This window comes from Polypterus senegalus, chromosome 18 (genome assembly GCF_016835505.1).
Source record: "Polypterus senegalus isolate Bchr_013 chromosome 18, ASM1683550v1, whole genome shotgun sequence".
Classification (NCBI taxonomy): domain Eukaryota; kingdom Metazoa; phylum Chordata; class Cladistia; order Polypteriformes; family Polypteridae; genus Polypterus; species Polypterus senegalus.
This window is the reverse complement of record NC_053171.1, coordinates 62099616-62115510: the sequence shown is the minus strand read 5'-3', so window position 1 is coordinate 62115510 and position 15895 is coordinate 62099616. Positions and strand designations below refer to the sequence as shown.

The window sequence follows — 15895 nt, the reverse complement described above, 5'->3', positions numbered from 1 at the left end:
AAATTAACGCGACGCGTGCGCGAGCTGCAGTACCAGCAAAAAGTCGGGAGGCGCAGTGTGCTAAAAGTCGGAACGTGACGTCAGATTCTCTGTTTACTATCTACATGTGACAGCAAGCCTCTATGGAGATCCTTCGGGGATCGATGTGCGCGCTTTGCTGTTTGATGAATGGTTCAAAGTGTTGAAGCAAAATGCCGACATACAGATGCATTCGTGGTGCTTTTATATTCAAGCGTCGCATATTCCCGATCGTAATGACACGATACATTAGTCTCGTTTTGTGTCGTCTTTTTTAATTTTTTTATTTTTGCAACTTAACAACAGCAACATAATGTATAGCGTTATATTTGAACCACTGAGAAAAAAATAAAGGACACGGTGAAAACGTGTATTTTGTGATTAAAGTGGAAATTTTGGCTTTAATCTCGAAATGTCCACTTTAACCTCGTAGTTTACTTTATCATTAAAGCAGACGGTCGCAAACGTCATCCCAGTTTTTAATCGCTACGAGCTGCTTGGACCTGACAGCTGCGGCAAGCAGCAAAAGATCACCACACAGAACAAATTAAATGTATGATATTCCAACTCTCTGCACATTTAGAATCTTTAGATTCATACTTGATATCACTTTCATGAAAGTGTGTATGTTACATTTTACATATAATTTCATTTAAATAATGAATACTGTTAATAATTACACACATGGGGGTGTCACGGTGGCAGAGCAATAGCACTGCTGTCTCGCAGGGAGTTACGTTGCTGGTATTTCCTGCTTGTATTCCACACTGTGCTCCGGTTTCCTTCCAAAGATAAGCAGATTTGGGGATTTGGTGCCGCTAAAATGACGCTAGTGTATGTGTACTTGTATTCACCTTGCGATGAGCGGAGACCTCGTCCAGGGATTGTTTCTCAGTCGTGCCCAATGCTTGTTGGAATGGACACATCCCTGGATTGATGGATTTAATCAATAAACATCCTTTTTACAGATATTGCGGTAAGGTGTTATCGGAATTTAATAGGTGTTTTAGGCAATTTACAACACAGAGAAGCCAAACATGTTCTCACCATGATAATATCTCACACTGCCACCTGGTGGACTCCTCCAGATTTACGTAAAGTACGCGCGCAAGTATAAACACTTCAACGCTTGCGTAGCAGGAGCGTCCGCTGCAGCATGCGTCGCGTCACGTGAAGTATAAATGAGCCCTAAGGCATAAGTGTGCCACCATCTGAAATAACGCAAGTGAGGACAGCTACACATGAGAATTACATTTACATATTTGGCTGACAATTTTATCCAAGTTGATTTACAACATTTGAGACACAACTGGTTCCATATCTTTTATTTTTTCAGTTTGAGCACACGTAGGTGAACTGACCTGCTCATAGTCACAGAGTGTCAGCAGTGGGATTTGAGCCCATATCTTCAGAGTTTAAAGTCCAAAGCCTTAACGACTATGCCACACATGGATGGATCTACCATCAATGGGTTCTGTGTGTGCACCCAGGGTCCCATGAGGGCAAGGTGTCTTTTTTCTAACCTCCATGACAAAATGACAGAGTGTCCAAGTGACCAAGGATGCCCAAACCACGTGATGAAGCGATTGAGTCATGTGCTGTCATCAGGGGTCAGAAATACCATGCTGCTTTAAATGGCCCAGTGTCCAAGCACTGTACTACTAAAAGTATGATCAGCTATCTGTTAAGGAGCTAAGTAACCAAGTGGACTGTGAGGCTCTTTACCTGGCTTTGATGCCCAATAGCAGTACTGACAATAACACAATGGTCATCAGAAACCACATTACAAAAAATAAAACTGGCACGATGATCACATGAACAAAAGTTTAAAAAAGAAAAATAACCGTAACTATTAATAATTCCTGAATAGCAGAGGATGACTTTGTCAGACACAAGGTAAAAAGGACCCAACTCTAGGCAGGGTGCCAGCTGGTCACAGTGGACACACTCATTTGTTAAATGGACAACTTTAAGTCACATGTAAAAGTAAAACAAACGTCTTAAAGGTGATGGGGGAAAACCAACACAGACATAGGGAGAACATGGACACTCTGCAGAGATAATGTACTGGGATTTGAATACGGTCAGCTGGGCATGTCCTGAGGGAGCACTGCTAAAAATTGTGACTCACTGCAACCAATACAATAGTTTATCGGGTCATTATTGTCACATGTACACAGAACGATGAAGTGTTAATCAACTTGCACATCACCATGATTAGTAAGTACAACTGCCTTACCTCGACAGTGGTTTAAAATACTTACATCTGGGAAAGCATGGGTAGCTGCTGGAAGAAGAGTTTGAGAGGCCAGCAGGAGGTGCATACCTTCTGGTCTATGTCTGAATCCTAATGCCCCAGTGCAGTGACGGATACACTGTGCTATAAAAACTGGTGCTCTTCTTCAGATAAAACCGATCCCTGGGAATCCTTAGAGCAGGGTGTTTCCCAATGTCCTGGCTGAATTGCTCACCACATTCTGGTCATTCTGTCTCTGTCTCTAACCGTTTACTATGTCTCTCACCCCTTAACCACCTAAGAGCTAATATGTGGTGAGCACACTGGCGCATAAATGGCTGCCATCGCATCATCCAGGCAGATGCTACACAGTGGAGTAGGTTAGGAAAGTATTATATAAATGTAATTAATTTATTCATTAAAAAGTATAAAGGGCTATTTGAAGACAAAGTAACACGGGCAAAGATATAATATAATGAAACCTGCCTATTCCTATTCAAACTCACAGAGGCTCAGCGCCTAAACCAGTTTGTTGCAAGACCCACTCACACACATATGAGCATTAGGCTATTTTAGTATGATGGACATCTTTCAGATTTCACAGGTAAAACAAAGTTTCATGAGAAAATTCAAGGAGCCATGGGGAGAACATGCAAGCCCCAAACTAACAGGGTATTGGGTTTTGAAACCAGGATGTAGGACCCAGGATGCAACTCACCCACAGCCACAATTACACTCTCAAAGGGCCAATTTGAATTTTCCATTAACATAATATGCATATCTTTTGGGATAACTGGAGGACCACATGAAAAATCAACCACCATGCCATGTCATATAATATTTACTTACTTTACTTAGTTCCTAACAACAACAGGAGCAAGGCAGGAACCAACCTAGGAAGAAACGTTGATGCTTGAGTGGCATAGAGACACCAAGCATCCTGGCAATTTATCTTTTGAATGTATAACAAAAAACAACTTTCTCTCCACAGACAATTAAACTGAATATATCTGACCTGAAATGGCCGGTCTGTAAAGAGCAGCAACATCCACTTTGCTCTCAAATGTTCTGCCTTGTAACCTGAAAGGGTTACGTGGCACTTCAGCATAGCATGTGCAAATTCAAACAATAAGGGGTTAATGCCAGGTGCATAAACTTCATGAAAGCTACAATTACTCATAAAAGCTCTTCACAGTTTTAAGTTAAAAAAGGTGTTGTCATGCTATGGCTGCTGTACAACCACTCTCTTAACTGCAGGTGGGCATACCTCATTCGCTGTGGTAATCAAATGAGAGTCGCCTCACAAGGTTGTGCTGAGCCTGACTACAAAATGAGATGGAGCCCAAGGGCGGCACTTGGTGATTACTTTAAAGAGATAATTTGTTTTTATATGTGTTAATACCTCAGTGCTTAATTAAATAACCGTCATTTTAATGACTCTTTGATGGATCATTTATTTAATAGCTTATTATTTCATTACCCAGGTTAAGAAGTGGTCGTTACCTAATATCATATTGTAATGTCGACAAGAGCTGGGTGGTGGGCCAGTAAATGCAGTGCTACACCTTAGTATGTACCGGGTCATCCTGAGGTCTTACAGGGTGGCTCTACCTCCACACTGCCCTTGCCTCCAGGTTTAGTTCCCACTATCTGTACACACCCTGGGTTGGCCTGTGAGCCGTGAGTGCCCTGACTGTCCAAAGACATTTCAAAGACATAAAGGTTAACTTGGTTGGTGGTCATGTATACATGAATGGGGGTTTTATGCAGAAACTGAGAGCCCTTCCTGGCTTGGTTCCAGCTTTGTGCCCAGTGCGATGTGGCCAGATTAAGAAAAGAGATGGATGAATGGGTTGAACTCAAATAAGTAAAGAAGAGCTGCTATCCTTTATTTTCTTTGTGTGCCTGACTTTGGCATCATTTATATGCGAGGCTTTCCCTCTATAAATCAGTAATTTGTACACCTGCACAAATTCAAATGATAAGGGAAATTCATCGTCAAACTGGACGACTATTTCAAGCTTACAAGATGACATAATTAAAGAGCAATAATAACCTGAAAAATCAATATACTAAGAAATGTGTCATAACTAAATCACTGGAGTGATCTGCTTTTTTACCACCATCAGATGATATGATCAAAAATACAAAAAGGATTTATAAAATGATTAAAAGGCTCATTATGGAGGTAAGAATCCAGTCAGGTGTAAATTAGGATAGCTGTGCTTGCCGCCTTGAGATGACTGTTTAGAGATGGGTGTCTGCTTTGGCAATAACAAATGGAAAACCAGCCGAAATCTCCATTTTTGGTTAAGAAAAATCATGATAGCCATGCAGCTTGTTACAAATAGTGAGCCCTAAAGGCTTTTCTTGCTTGGCTCTTATATATGTGTCTGGTTTTTTAGAAAACCTTGCATGTGATGCTGGTTTTCATGATCTTTAAACAGTTTAAAATATGCATGAGAAGACGATTACACGGAATGGGCAACATGCAAATTGGAAAGGAGGACAGTAGCCATGGGCACTTGTTCTGTGAATCTCTAAGTCATCACAAAAATAAGAATTCTGGATTAAAAATGAGTAGGAAGTGAAATGAAGACATAACTACAAACAAATGTGTGCTTGTAGCAAATTATACATGTGTTTCATGTGTTACAAATTACAACAGAAATGTCTCATCTCATCTATTCTTCTCCACCACTTTTCCTGTTGAGGCTATAATAGAAATGTATAGTATACTAGCCACGCTATCTGTCAAAGACAGGTAACAGGATCAAATAGTTGATGCCTCTTGTGCACCTTTCCTCGTTGTCCGCTTGTGACTGAAGCTCTCTTGACTGGTGCTCCCTCTGTCGACTGCATTCCTATAAAACTCGCTTCTCAGACCCTAGGGTGCCTTGTTCACATCCTGTCTGTTTTTATACTTTCCATCTTTGAAGGCGACTCTCGGGGTGCCTCCTACGCCTCCATGCCCCCTTGTGTGTCTCAGACTCACTTTCCCAGCACTTCCTGTTTTGATTGCATCACCAAAGCCAAACTGACCAATCAGACTGCATGGAGGAACTGGACACACACAAACACACAGACAGACATTAGCATTTTATTATACAGTAGATAAAAGATAATATCATTGCCATTTTTAAGTATTTGTTCCTTTCTTGAACATACAACATCCAGCAGGGTTATTTTTAAGTGCCAGGGTGCTGGATTAAGATGCCAGCCTTGGCCCTATTATTTTATGCTTTTTTGCACTGTTTTTACAGCTGACATTAGCACTGCAAATTTCTGCCAACTCTATGGTAATAAGAGGACTGTTGTGGTCCAGTCTCAACAAAAATAAACAATTTAGTCCAGTATGCTTTATTTGTACGAGTGTTAAACGTCCAGTTATAAGTCACATGTCAGATGTAGCCAGCCAATATAATACTAGCCATAGCAGCACGTCCTGCTGTTCGTGGAAAGAAGGCCGGAGAACTGAATGGCTGCACAGCGTTTACTTAAGCTGTGAGTGCAAAGGAAGGATGAAGAAATGGAATAATAAGCTGAAGGTGTACATGTATAATTGTATGCTTAAAAGCTTCTTGTATTTGATCTTGTATGCTTATGTAAATCCTTATTGAATCAGATAGCATATTTAAGCAGAAAACATGCAATGTGTAGAGAGCACAGTGAAATTCTCCTCACATGTTATTAAGGCTAAGTAAAATAAGTGCTAAGGCCTGCTAATAGCCACAACAAAATTACAAAGGATGGAAAGTATGCCAATCATACACTGTCTATCATCATACCTTAGATGTGCTGCATGTTAGCTGGATGTGAAAGTAACCATTTCCCTGTACTCTGCATTCATGTCAGTACTACTGCTTCTACCGTTTTAAGTCATTCTACCACTGCTGTTCAGTCTAATTAATAAAAGGGATATAGTCCACGTAGTATAGGGACAATGGCTGTCCACTCTCAACAGTCCAGTCTAATAAGGCTATTACAGCCGTCTCTGTCTGCCTTCTAGAAATGAATACTAAAGGTCACTGTGAGTAAAACAGTCCAGTCTGCAGTAGGAGCAGTACAGTCCAGTCTACCATATTAACACCTGAAAATGTAACATTCACAATGGAGTCCAGCTTATGTAAGGCTGGCACCTTGCTTACTTACGTATATTATTAGTACAGTCCAGTCATTGTTCTAGTTATTAATATAAATACTAATCTACTCCAGGATGGCCTTTGTGAATTTAACACTATCGGTCAGTGCAGGTCCAGGCTAAGCAGGATCAGAAGTCCACCATATTAGTATAGGACTAAGGAAGGACACTGCACTCCGTCACAGATGCATTAATGCTCTCACCCATTTTTTTAATATTAGCACTGCAGCCAAAGGCTTTCTTATTAATATTACTGTGTTCCATCTTGGAGATGACAGCAAAGTAACTGACTTTATGTTAATATGAATGCTTTCATCTAAGTTAATGGACAGTGAGTGATATGAGTAAGGCGGTACAGTCTAATCAGCAGGAGTACACCCACCCATGTCAATCGACATTGGTATACTGACCTGCAATTACTACAGGCCATCTAAGCTATAGGAATATGAACTCTACAGTCCACTTTAAAAACTACTTAAAAGTATTATCTAGTCTGACACATTAAACAAACTTTTACTTCATTTATTTTATTTCGGTCTAACCTTGCCCCCTTCACGTTTTAACATACAATACAATATACGTATGCTGCTCTAAGATGCAAGTAAGAATTTCACTGTACTCTGGACTGGTGAAAATCAACATGAACATAATAATGATAACAATTCAATGATATTGTCATTATACAAGTACAACAAAATGGAGTTATCACATACTCCTTGGGGTCAGCGCACAATTTTACTTTGCCCCTGGAGCAATTGCAGGTTAAGGGACTTGCTCAAGGGCTCTTCTGGCAGTAATTGGATTTGAACTAGCAACCTTCCTGTAGATCCTTAGCCTCAGAGCCACCGCTCTGCCACTTGAATCACTGTTGACAAGCTGCCATATGTAACAAAGGCCTGTTTGTGACAAATAGGAAAGTTGAGACTTCTATAAAACATTTACCTAAGTAGCAGTGTAACATTGTTGCCACTTTTCCAAGGGTCTTGTCATCTGCCACCAACCATCTCTGTTCTCTGGATTAGTGTCTGGTTTTTATTCTGCCAAGTTTAATTGTTCGGAATTCTTGTAAGTTTTGGTACTTGTGCCTGAGCTTGCAATAAATATTCGTTGTACTTAAGACTGGACCCTGGGATAGACTGGTGCTCTGCTTATGGCTGCATCCTGACTTGTGCCCAATGCTGCTGCGATAAGCGCCAACCCTCCACACCCTGAAATGGATGAATTGAGTTAAGGGTATGTTGTTATTTTAGAATTCGTTGCTGTGTGAACAGAACCATCAACCACATTCTCAAAGACAGGACAGTGAGAGCTGCTGTACTTCAAGGTGCCACTGGCACTGGCATCAGTCACACTTAGAGATTTGTAGCTCTGTGATGTAGATGCAAGTTGAAAAACCACTCCTGGATTATTCTTTCTGTGCCACTTGGACTGGACTACTTACTACCTGCATGGTATCTTATACCTTTCTGGAGTGAGCGCTATGTAAATATTAAAAAAATAATCTGATGGGAAAGGATGAATTTCATACTGACAAAGTGGGATAAAGACTTTGTGGTGGGAATATCAAAAACTTGTGTCTTTCCCCTATAAAGTCATGAAAACGAAGACAAAGAAGTGACATTAGTGAGCTTTAACAGTATAAGTGCTGGGTACTTTCAAAACCTTCCTATGCTTTAATTTGAAGTCTGATAAGTCAAGTGTCTTGGATCAGGTGCAGACAGGCAACAAATCCAGAGCATGGCAAATCCTCATAGAGAAGTTCACATGCTGGTGACTGATTGCCAACACAATGTGCTCCTAAGCGTGCACTCAAAACCCAGAAAAGTTTGAGAATTCCTGGCAGCTGGACCTCTGGCTATAACTACAATTATTATTTTTATTATTATGTTCGCTTTTTGGCAAGCTATGAAATAATCCCTTCAAGTCTCCAGTTGGACTACAGTCGGACTACTGTAACAAGCAGCCCAGGACATTGTGAAATGCCTTGAAAAGCCCCAGGGTATGTATTATGTGTTTGTTTAACCTAATGAGGCACGTTAATGTGTTAATATCTGAACATACAGCCAGGGGATGAATTACAATGAGGAATAAAGAATATGAGCACAATATGGGCAACGGTGCATGTTATAAGATAAGTTATGGGCATGAACGGCTCACAAAATGCACTCAACTACCACACTTATAGTGCAGTAATGACTGGGACTGCGGGGTAATTGGTGCTTTCAAATTAAAACTAGCAACATTTATCTTATATAGTGCCTTTCTATACTACACACATTTATGTGTATTTTTTACCAATGAACCACAAGCAAATTAAATGACTTGAAGTAAAGACTGTACAGACAAACTTGGGGTGACACTTGACCACACCACCATGTACTATGACCCAATGTAACTGCAATGAGGGTACCTATTGATCAGCTCCTTCTGCTTCTCAAGCTATGTGTCATTTTTTATGCTCATAGCCAAGATAATTTAATGCACGACAAAGAGTTTTATTTTTGTTGTTAACAAGAGATTAATGTTTTAAAATGTCCAACAAGCTCATTGACTGGTTTGCCAGAAGCTGCTCTTTACCTTTCTGATGCTCTTTATTTTCATGAAGGACACTCTGAATTTTGCTTTGTATCCTAACACCTTAATTATCAACCTATATTGTGATTTTCATGCACAGCTCATCTATCTCCCTGTCTAGATAGATAGATAGATAGATAGATAGATAGATAGATAGATAGATAGATAGATAGATAGATAGATAGATAGATAGGAATGGCACTGTATAAGTGGTGATATGATGCACTGTAGTTTGTACATGTGACAATAATGGCTCTATACATATATATTCATATACTGTAATGTAATTTCAGCACTGAGTTTACCAACTTCTACTCAGTCAGAGTTGAAGCCTACATCATTTGAAAACCTGATTATCCAAAACTGTTTAGGAAAGTAATAGAATTTAAAGTGCATTATTATTACAAAGTTAATTAATAAAATACAAATACACTGCAAACAGGACTCTTTTGAGATCCATATTATCCTGGGCTGTGGAAATTGCAATATTCTAAATTATAAAGTTGTGATGTGCTACTGTATATATAATATTACAGATCATTCTGTAGAATAGATAGATAGATAGATAGATAGATAGATAGATAGATAGATAGATAGATAGATAGATAGATAGATAGATAACGATAGCTGAACACTGATTACTTACTTGTCCTAATTCTCCCTAGCTCCCCGTTCAGCCTATATTACCATAATATCACTAACAAAGTGTAAGCCCCTCACGGTTTTTCAAGACGGCAGAAAAGGTTTTGCCTTTTTAAGTTTTAGCAGGATACTAAATTAACGTCTAAACCAAGGTAGTGAACAATGAAAGTCGGCTTGATCCCAGTTAGCGACAAACTGCTTTGGCTTTTGCCACCGTTCTTTTTCCAAATAAATTTTTCTCGGAGTGGGTTTATGAATCGAAATTAATTGTAAAGTGACAGTTTGAAGCACTCCTCGCCATTTAGTGGCCCTGGACTCTATAGTGAAGTAAGTTTAAAAAGAAGCCTGACTTATGTCATGATGATGTGCGCAGTAAAGGTATTACAGTAATTACCAGGAGTCCCGTTATTATATTACTGGCTTTGAGGTACAAAAGATTACAAAAAATAAGCACTACCCAGACATATTTTATCTGAAAGACGTTGTGAAGCAACAAAAAAGAGACAACTTCAAAACGAAATGGGTCTCGTGGTGCCCACTTCTGCGTTTTCCTTGGTCTCAGTCTCAGAGATGAAAGGCATCGCGGCTGAAACAGCAAAACACGCAGATAAAACAGCAAGTTCATTCTGTATAAAATGATTACAAAGAAATTCGACTTACCCTGGGCATCGATGACCTCTGACAGCTACTGCCAGGAAGATATGACAGAAGGAAACCAACTGAAAATAATAAAGTACAAGCTGCCAGTTGCCTTAAAAACATTTTAGGATTTTTCAAACTTGTTATATTTAAACTCTAAAAACGAATCCTGTAGCGATAGTATTAATTATATTGGACTGGATATCCAGTGTAATATTAAAATCAAAATCCTTTCGTGCAGAGGCAGCGACACATTAGCCGTTAATTATCAAACTTTGAAGCAATGAAAGGAAGGCAGCGACACACTGCAGATGTTTAGCTCCTTTGAGGTTCAGACCCCGCTGTAGGTTTGATCATCGAACTTCCATTGGATTCCTTGTTATAAACCGTGGGGGAGACGCACATTGCCAAACGGACACGCGACTGACCCAATAAAAGCCAAACATCTCCAAGCTGACCAATAGAAGGCGAGAGGGCGGAGTCTCCAGCCACTTTTTCAGGCGAGTACTTCATTTGAAGTTGAAGACAATGAGGATACGGCGCTGCAATTCATTACCTCGGCTTAAGAACTGCAGTTTGTGCATTGTTGCCAAGATCTAGAAGAATGCTCTTTTACACGCGGAGACATTTTAAATGACTGACAGTATTTAAGAAAATGCAGTAAAGGAATGGATGTACTTTCTGACAAAAGGTCTTTATTGGTTTTAGTTAAAACGTTGACGTTGAAAAAATCATCCTAAATGAAAATATGCAGGTTTCATTTGTGAGTCTTTAACATGTTTGGCTACATTATTAATCCATGTGAAGTTAAATTAATACGAGGTTGGAAAGGGACACGCCTTGAGGGATGAAGTTGCAGTTTAGCGACTTTACAATTTCTTTTGTCACTACGTCCAGACAAGCCACACCTTACTGGAGTTACAAACGAAATATTTTAGGGATTACGTGCCCATTATTGGGGCACAGCATGTGTCGCTCCCTGGTCCTGTATTGACCCTTGGTCTGGTCATGGTGTAGACGTGCGTGTTTTACTCACACCTGCATATTTGGGTGGGAAGGCTGTGCGCTTAATGGTGGTCGTTTGTGGAACCACAGAAATCCTTACTTTGATCGTGTGTTACGTGCTGAATGGAAAATCCTTCCTTTTATTTATACGCTATGATTGTTGTTTCAAAATAATAAAATTTGATTAAAAATGGCGGGGTGCTGCAATTTTCTTTTCACACCACAAAGACGAGCAGATTAAGGCACTTAAAAGATTTTACAGGTTTCTAGGGTCATTATTGTCAGATGTGCAGAGCATTGTGAAATTCCTACTTGTGTAGGCTGACAACCACTCTAAATCGGCAGCATAAGAAATTAACTTGGACTGCAATTGAAATGGCAACCCCTAATGTTTTAGAAAAGGGAATTTAGAAGTGGTACGTTTATGAATCAATAAATGTCATGAAATATGATCTTAACAAATCCTGCTTTGGGTCCTATATACAGCAAGAGTTACAAATTATCAATAGCAAAATTTCCATAATTAGGCTACCTGTTGAGATTTAGTCTACATTATACTGACACTATAAACCTCCTGTTCTTTTGATAGTCACTTATTGCCAAATAACAAGTTCTTAACAGAAGCTTTGTTTGTTTTAGATAATAAGTGTATAAGTGATGCACTATAACATGTCCTTCAAGTCCCTGTTTTGATATGTTAAGGTGTAAGAGACAGAGGAATGGACTGAGCAATCTGCTATTTCTGGTGATCGCTGGCCTTTAAAGTTTCTTCATCAGCCACACCTCCACACCACTCAGGTCTTTTGCTATTCCACATGCTCAGGACTGCTTCGTCCCTGTGCCCACATATACAAAGCTCCAACCCTGCCTAACACAGCTCACCCATGGTCAGAGACCACCCATATGCTACAGTCTCCCAAGAACTAAGGCCCGGGTCCAAACTTGAGGCTGACTGGTAGTCACATGATCAGGCTGATGAACTTTAGTAGCGGGCAGGCATGACTATAATACTTGGTAAAGCGCTGTATACCAAAATATTCTCAGGAGCTGCTTTTATGGCAGTTTCTCCAGGTAGTCAAACCACATACAGATAGTCCACAGCCACCTGAGAAATGTGTCCCTCTTAGGTCCAGACCAAGGACATTACTGACATATCCAGGAATGGTTCGTACCTTGAATCCAATGCTGCAGAAACAGGCCACGGCCCCACCCGGCTCTCAAGCTGGTTAACTTTTTTTTTGTTTTCTTCCTTCAACTTATTCAAAATTATGACCTAGTTATTTAAAGTTACTCTGAGATGTGCCAAGTGCTGCTGGCAAATGCACAGGCTCATTGTGAACCTGAGCTGGTTTAGCAAGTAAGATGAGAGATAGATGCATATATTATTTTAAGTGAAGCTCGATTTATATTTAGGTATGAAGTTCTTTTAAAACATTTAAAAGCAATTTACAAAGTTTAATCTATAGTGCCTAGTGGCATTTCTGCTTTAAGGGCCAGTGGGCACAGTCCTAACAGATGTGCAAAAAAAAGTAAAAATCGCTCCTCAGCAATCTGACTTAATATTAAAATAGTAATAGTAACCCTCAGATTTGTCTTCTTAAGTTTTATTTTTCAGTTTTCTGTCGCATGTTCAGTGTTGTCACTTATCCTCTTGTAATGTATGAAAGTGTTTTTGGGCCAAGTCCTGCCATTCTGCTTCTGGTAGAGGGGCTGACAGGTTGGCCCTGCAGTGTTCTCTGTACTCCTGGCTGTGTGTGCACACACGCAACCTAACCTTTCATGTTAAGCATGGGGCTTCCAGCTTGAGATTTTCACTGTCTCCAGTAAAGAGGTATAAATGTTCAGGACCATTTGCTCCCTTGAAGGTGGCCACAGTAATATAAGGAATGCATCAAGCACAAAACATCTTGATTTTCAGGCTCCACTGAAGATGGCCATATTAAATTTGAAAACATTTGAGCACTTGTGATGAGAACAGGTCATTCACTCCAACAAGCTTGTCCATTGCTGTTCCCCTAGACTGTCCAAAATGACAGTAGTCCTGCTACCAGCTATTCTACTTCTTAATTTTTAAAATGTGTTTGTGGTTCAGGAAGAAAAGAAGTTTATGTGGGCTCCTCCAACTTTGAGCAAAAGAAGCCAGAAGTGTGATGCTCATGTTTCAACGAAGTACAGAGTTCCAGTGAGGAACGAACAGGCCTGTATATAGAAAATTATTTTTTCATTTATCTGGTGGCCTTGCGCTGACCATCAGGCACTTGACCACACCAGTCATAAAGTGTGCAGCTTCAGTTGTGCAGAGTATGTAGTCTGCATGTTCTTTCCACGCTATTGCTGCCTCATTTGAAAAAAGCTTTGAATCTTAAATCAGTTAAACAATTGGATAAAACAGGTAATTCACTCTGGTCTCATACTCCCAAAATTACATATTTTTAAAATACATTGTGATTTTGATTGCACCCTGAGGTGGGCTGGTGCCCTGCCCAGGGTTTGTTTCCTGCCTTGCGCCCTTTGTTGGCTGGGATTAGCTCCAGCAGACCCCCATGACCCTGTAGTTAGGATATAGCGGGTTGCATAAACCCTAAGATTCCCATGCTGCCACAATTTATGCCCTTTCTGGATGGGATTAGGGGTGCACAAGCAAGTTCAAAGCAAAAGCTGAGTAAGTCTGGTATTTGAATTCATCCAGCCCAGCCACAGTCTACATGCATGTGAAGTATGCCTAATGCCACCTAAAATGAAATTACCTAATATGTTAAAAAATTGATACATTTGTCCCCCAAGTGAGACTGAACTCTGTTTCTCACACTCACAGCCACGTTATGTCTGAGTAAAAGAACACCTTTAACTTAACCAGCCAGCATCCAAACAAACAATTAACACTGAGACTGTAGGTGACACTTACTTTACTCAGTCAACAAACCTTAGAAAGCAGAAGCCGTCTGTGCATCAGGTAAACAAGGATGATGACTTTTGTTTGTTTGAAATAGTAAGAGTCAAAGCAGAGAAGTCAAAAAACACTCCCTTAATTAACAAAAAGGTTTGAAGGCTAAAAACAGGTAGAAAGAAAGGAACCATCCAAGTTATAAACAGTCTTCATAAAGCATGGACAAAAAGCAGAGTTAACAGTTCAGTTACTGTTCTTAAGACTTTCTGTATATACAGTACATCACTTTGTTTAGTTTTGTTTTATAATCAATAGAAAGACATCAAAATTAGCACAGTGACAACTGATATTTATATACATTTTCTATAATGTGGCCACTCACATTATTCACATGACCGCAAATGGGAGCCATAACATAAAACTGCATACTTTTGGTGGAGCTATGCATTTCTGTATTTGTTTTTTAAGGTTTTGAACCATTTTTGAATGTCCTTGTTACTTTTGGGAGTTTTTCTTTTTTATTTTATGTTGCAAGTCATATGACAAGAAGCGAGTTGTCTTGTAATCGAGAATTGCATCTCACATGTCCGTAGTTGTCGCCAGTCACGTGTCAGTGATCATCACATGTCTTAGATATATGGTCATTGCACATCACATCCCTGTGAGCACTGCGCTTCTGATTTCATCGGACATTCAGTTTTCTTAGAGTTAGTTAGTTTCCCTTCTAAGTAGGCAAAATGATAGGTTAATTTCGTGGTTCTTGAATCTTTTCTTGAAAAATGAATAGTGAGAGTATTTTACATTTTTTTAAAAAATGGCAACAGATCATTTATGAGTAATAAACACTTTTTGATAATACTTAGGTAGTGTTGATAGTTGTTCTGTATATTTTTTGCATGTGAAACATAAATGAGATCAAGACAAAAGCAAAGGACACAGGCAGGACTCAAATCACAGAGCCACTGACTTGCAGTTGGACACACTAACATCTGTGGTATTCTATAACTGCCTTTTCCAATGACAAAATGTAAAACATCGCCCTGATTTTCTTCTCTGATTAAATTACCTTTTAAATGTGGTTGAATGTTTGTGGTTTTCAGTCTCATTAGTGTGATCCATTTCTTTAAGTCATCTAGAAATAGTTTATAATTTGTTGTCAGTCAGTGAGTGACAGTGAATGAGTCAAGGAAATGTGGCAGAAACTGCAAAAAAAAAAAAAACATTTACCAAATGATTCTTCAGTACATGGTTATTAACTCAGAATCATGACACAAAAAACCGGGAGATTAGCAGATAATTCAAGAATAGATTGAAGTGCCTAGCTTCACAAAAAAATTAGAATCTTGGCATAGTTTGGTCTAACTGTATGGTGTGTGCTAACACAGTCTGCCAACATCTGAAACTTTTCTCTTGGAATTCAAAAGAAAGAATGGTGATGCCCATGTATGTCCAAGGGGTTACAAAAAAATTTAAAAGAAATACAAAATCAGTCAAACATGGTGCATGCAAAGAAAATTCCGAGCCCCTGGCTATCCCACTAAATTTGGCCAATGTCATAACTGAAGGCAGCCAAAGTAATCAGCATGAGTTCGAAGTTAAGGGTGTAAATTCATCTTAACCACCATCAATGCTAAAGTTTAAGAATCACCTGTTTGAAAGAAATTGGACAAATGTGATCTACAAATGAGATCAGTTACTAAAACCACTGTGCACTTAAAAAAATAAAAAAATAAACAAAACGTAAAAGTATGGC

General features: G+C 39.4%; 1 protein-coding gene across 5 annotated transcripts in view; it reads right to left on the bottom strand.

Annotated features, from left to right (window-relative positions):
• The window catches only part of smoc1 (SPARC related modular calcium binding 1), a 223256-nt gene extending 212650 nt beyond the window's left edge, over positions 1–10606 (bottom strand). For all 5 annotated transcript variants that reach the window (XM_039741047.1, XM_039741048.1, XM_039741049.1 and 2 more), the window contains exon 1: positions 10272–10606. In XM_039741047.1, coding sequence (XP_039596981.1) covers positions 10272–10373 — 102 coding nt within the window. In that variant the 5' untranslated portion in view covers positions 10374–10606. The remainder of the gene's footprint in view (positions 1–10271) is intronic.
• Positions 10607–15895: the final 5289 nt, after the last annotated feature.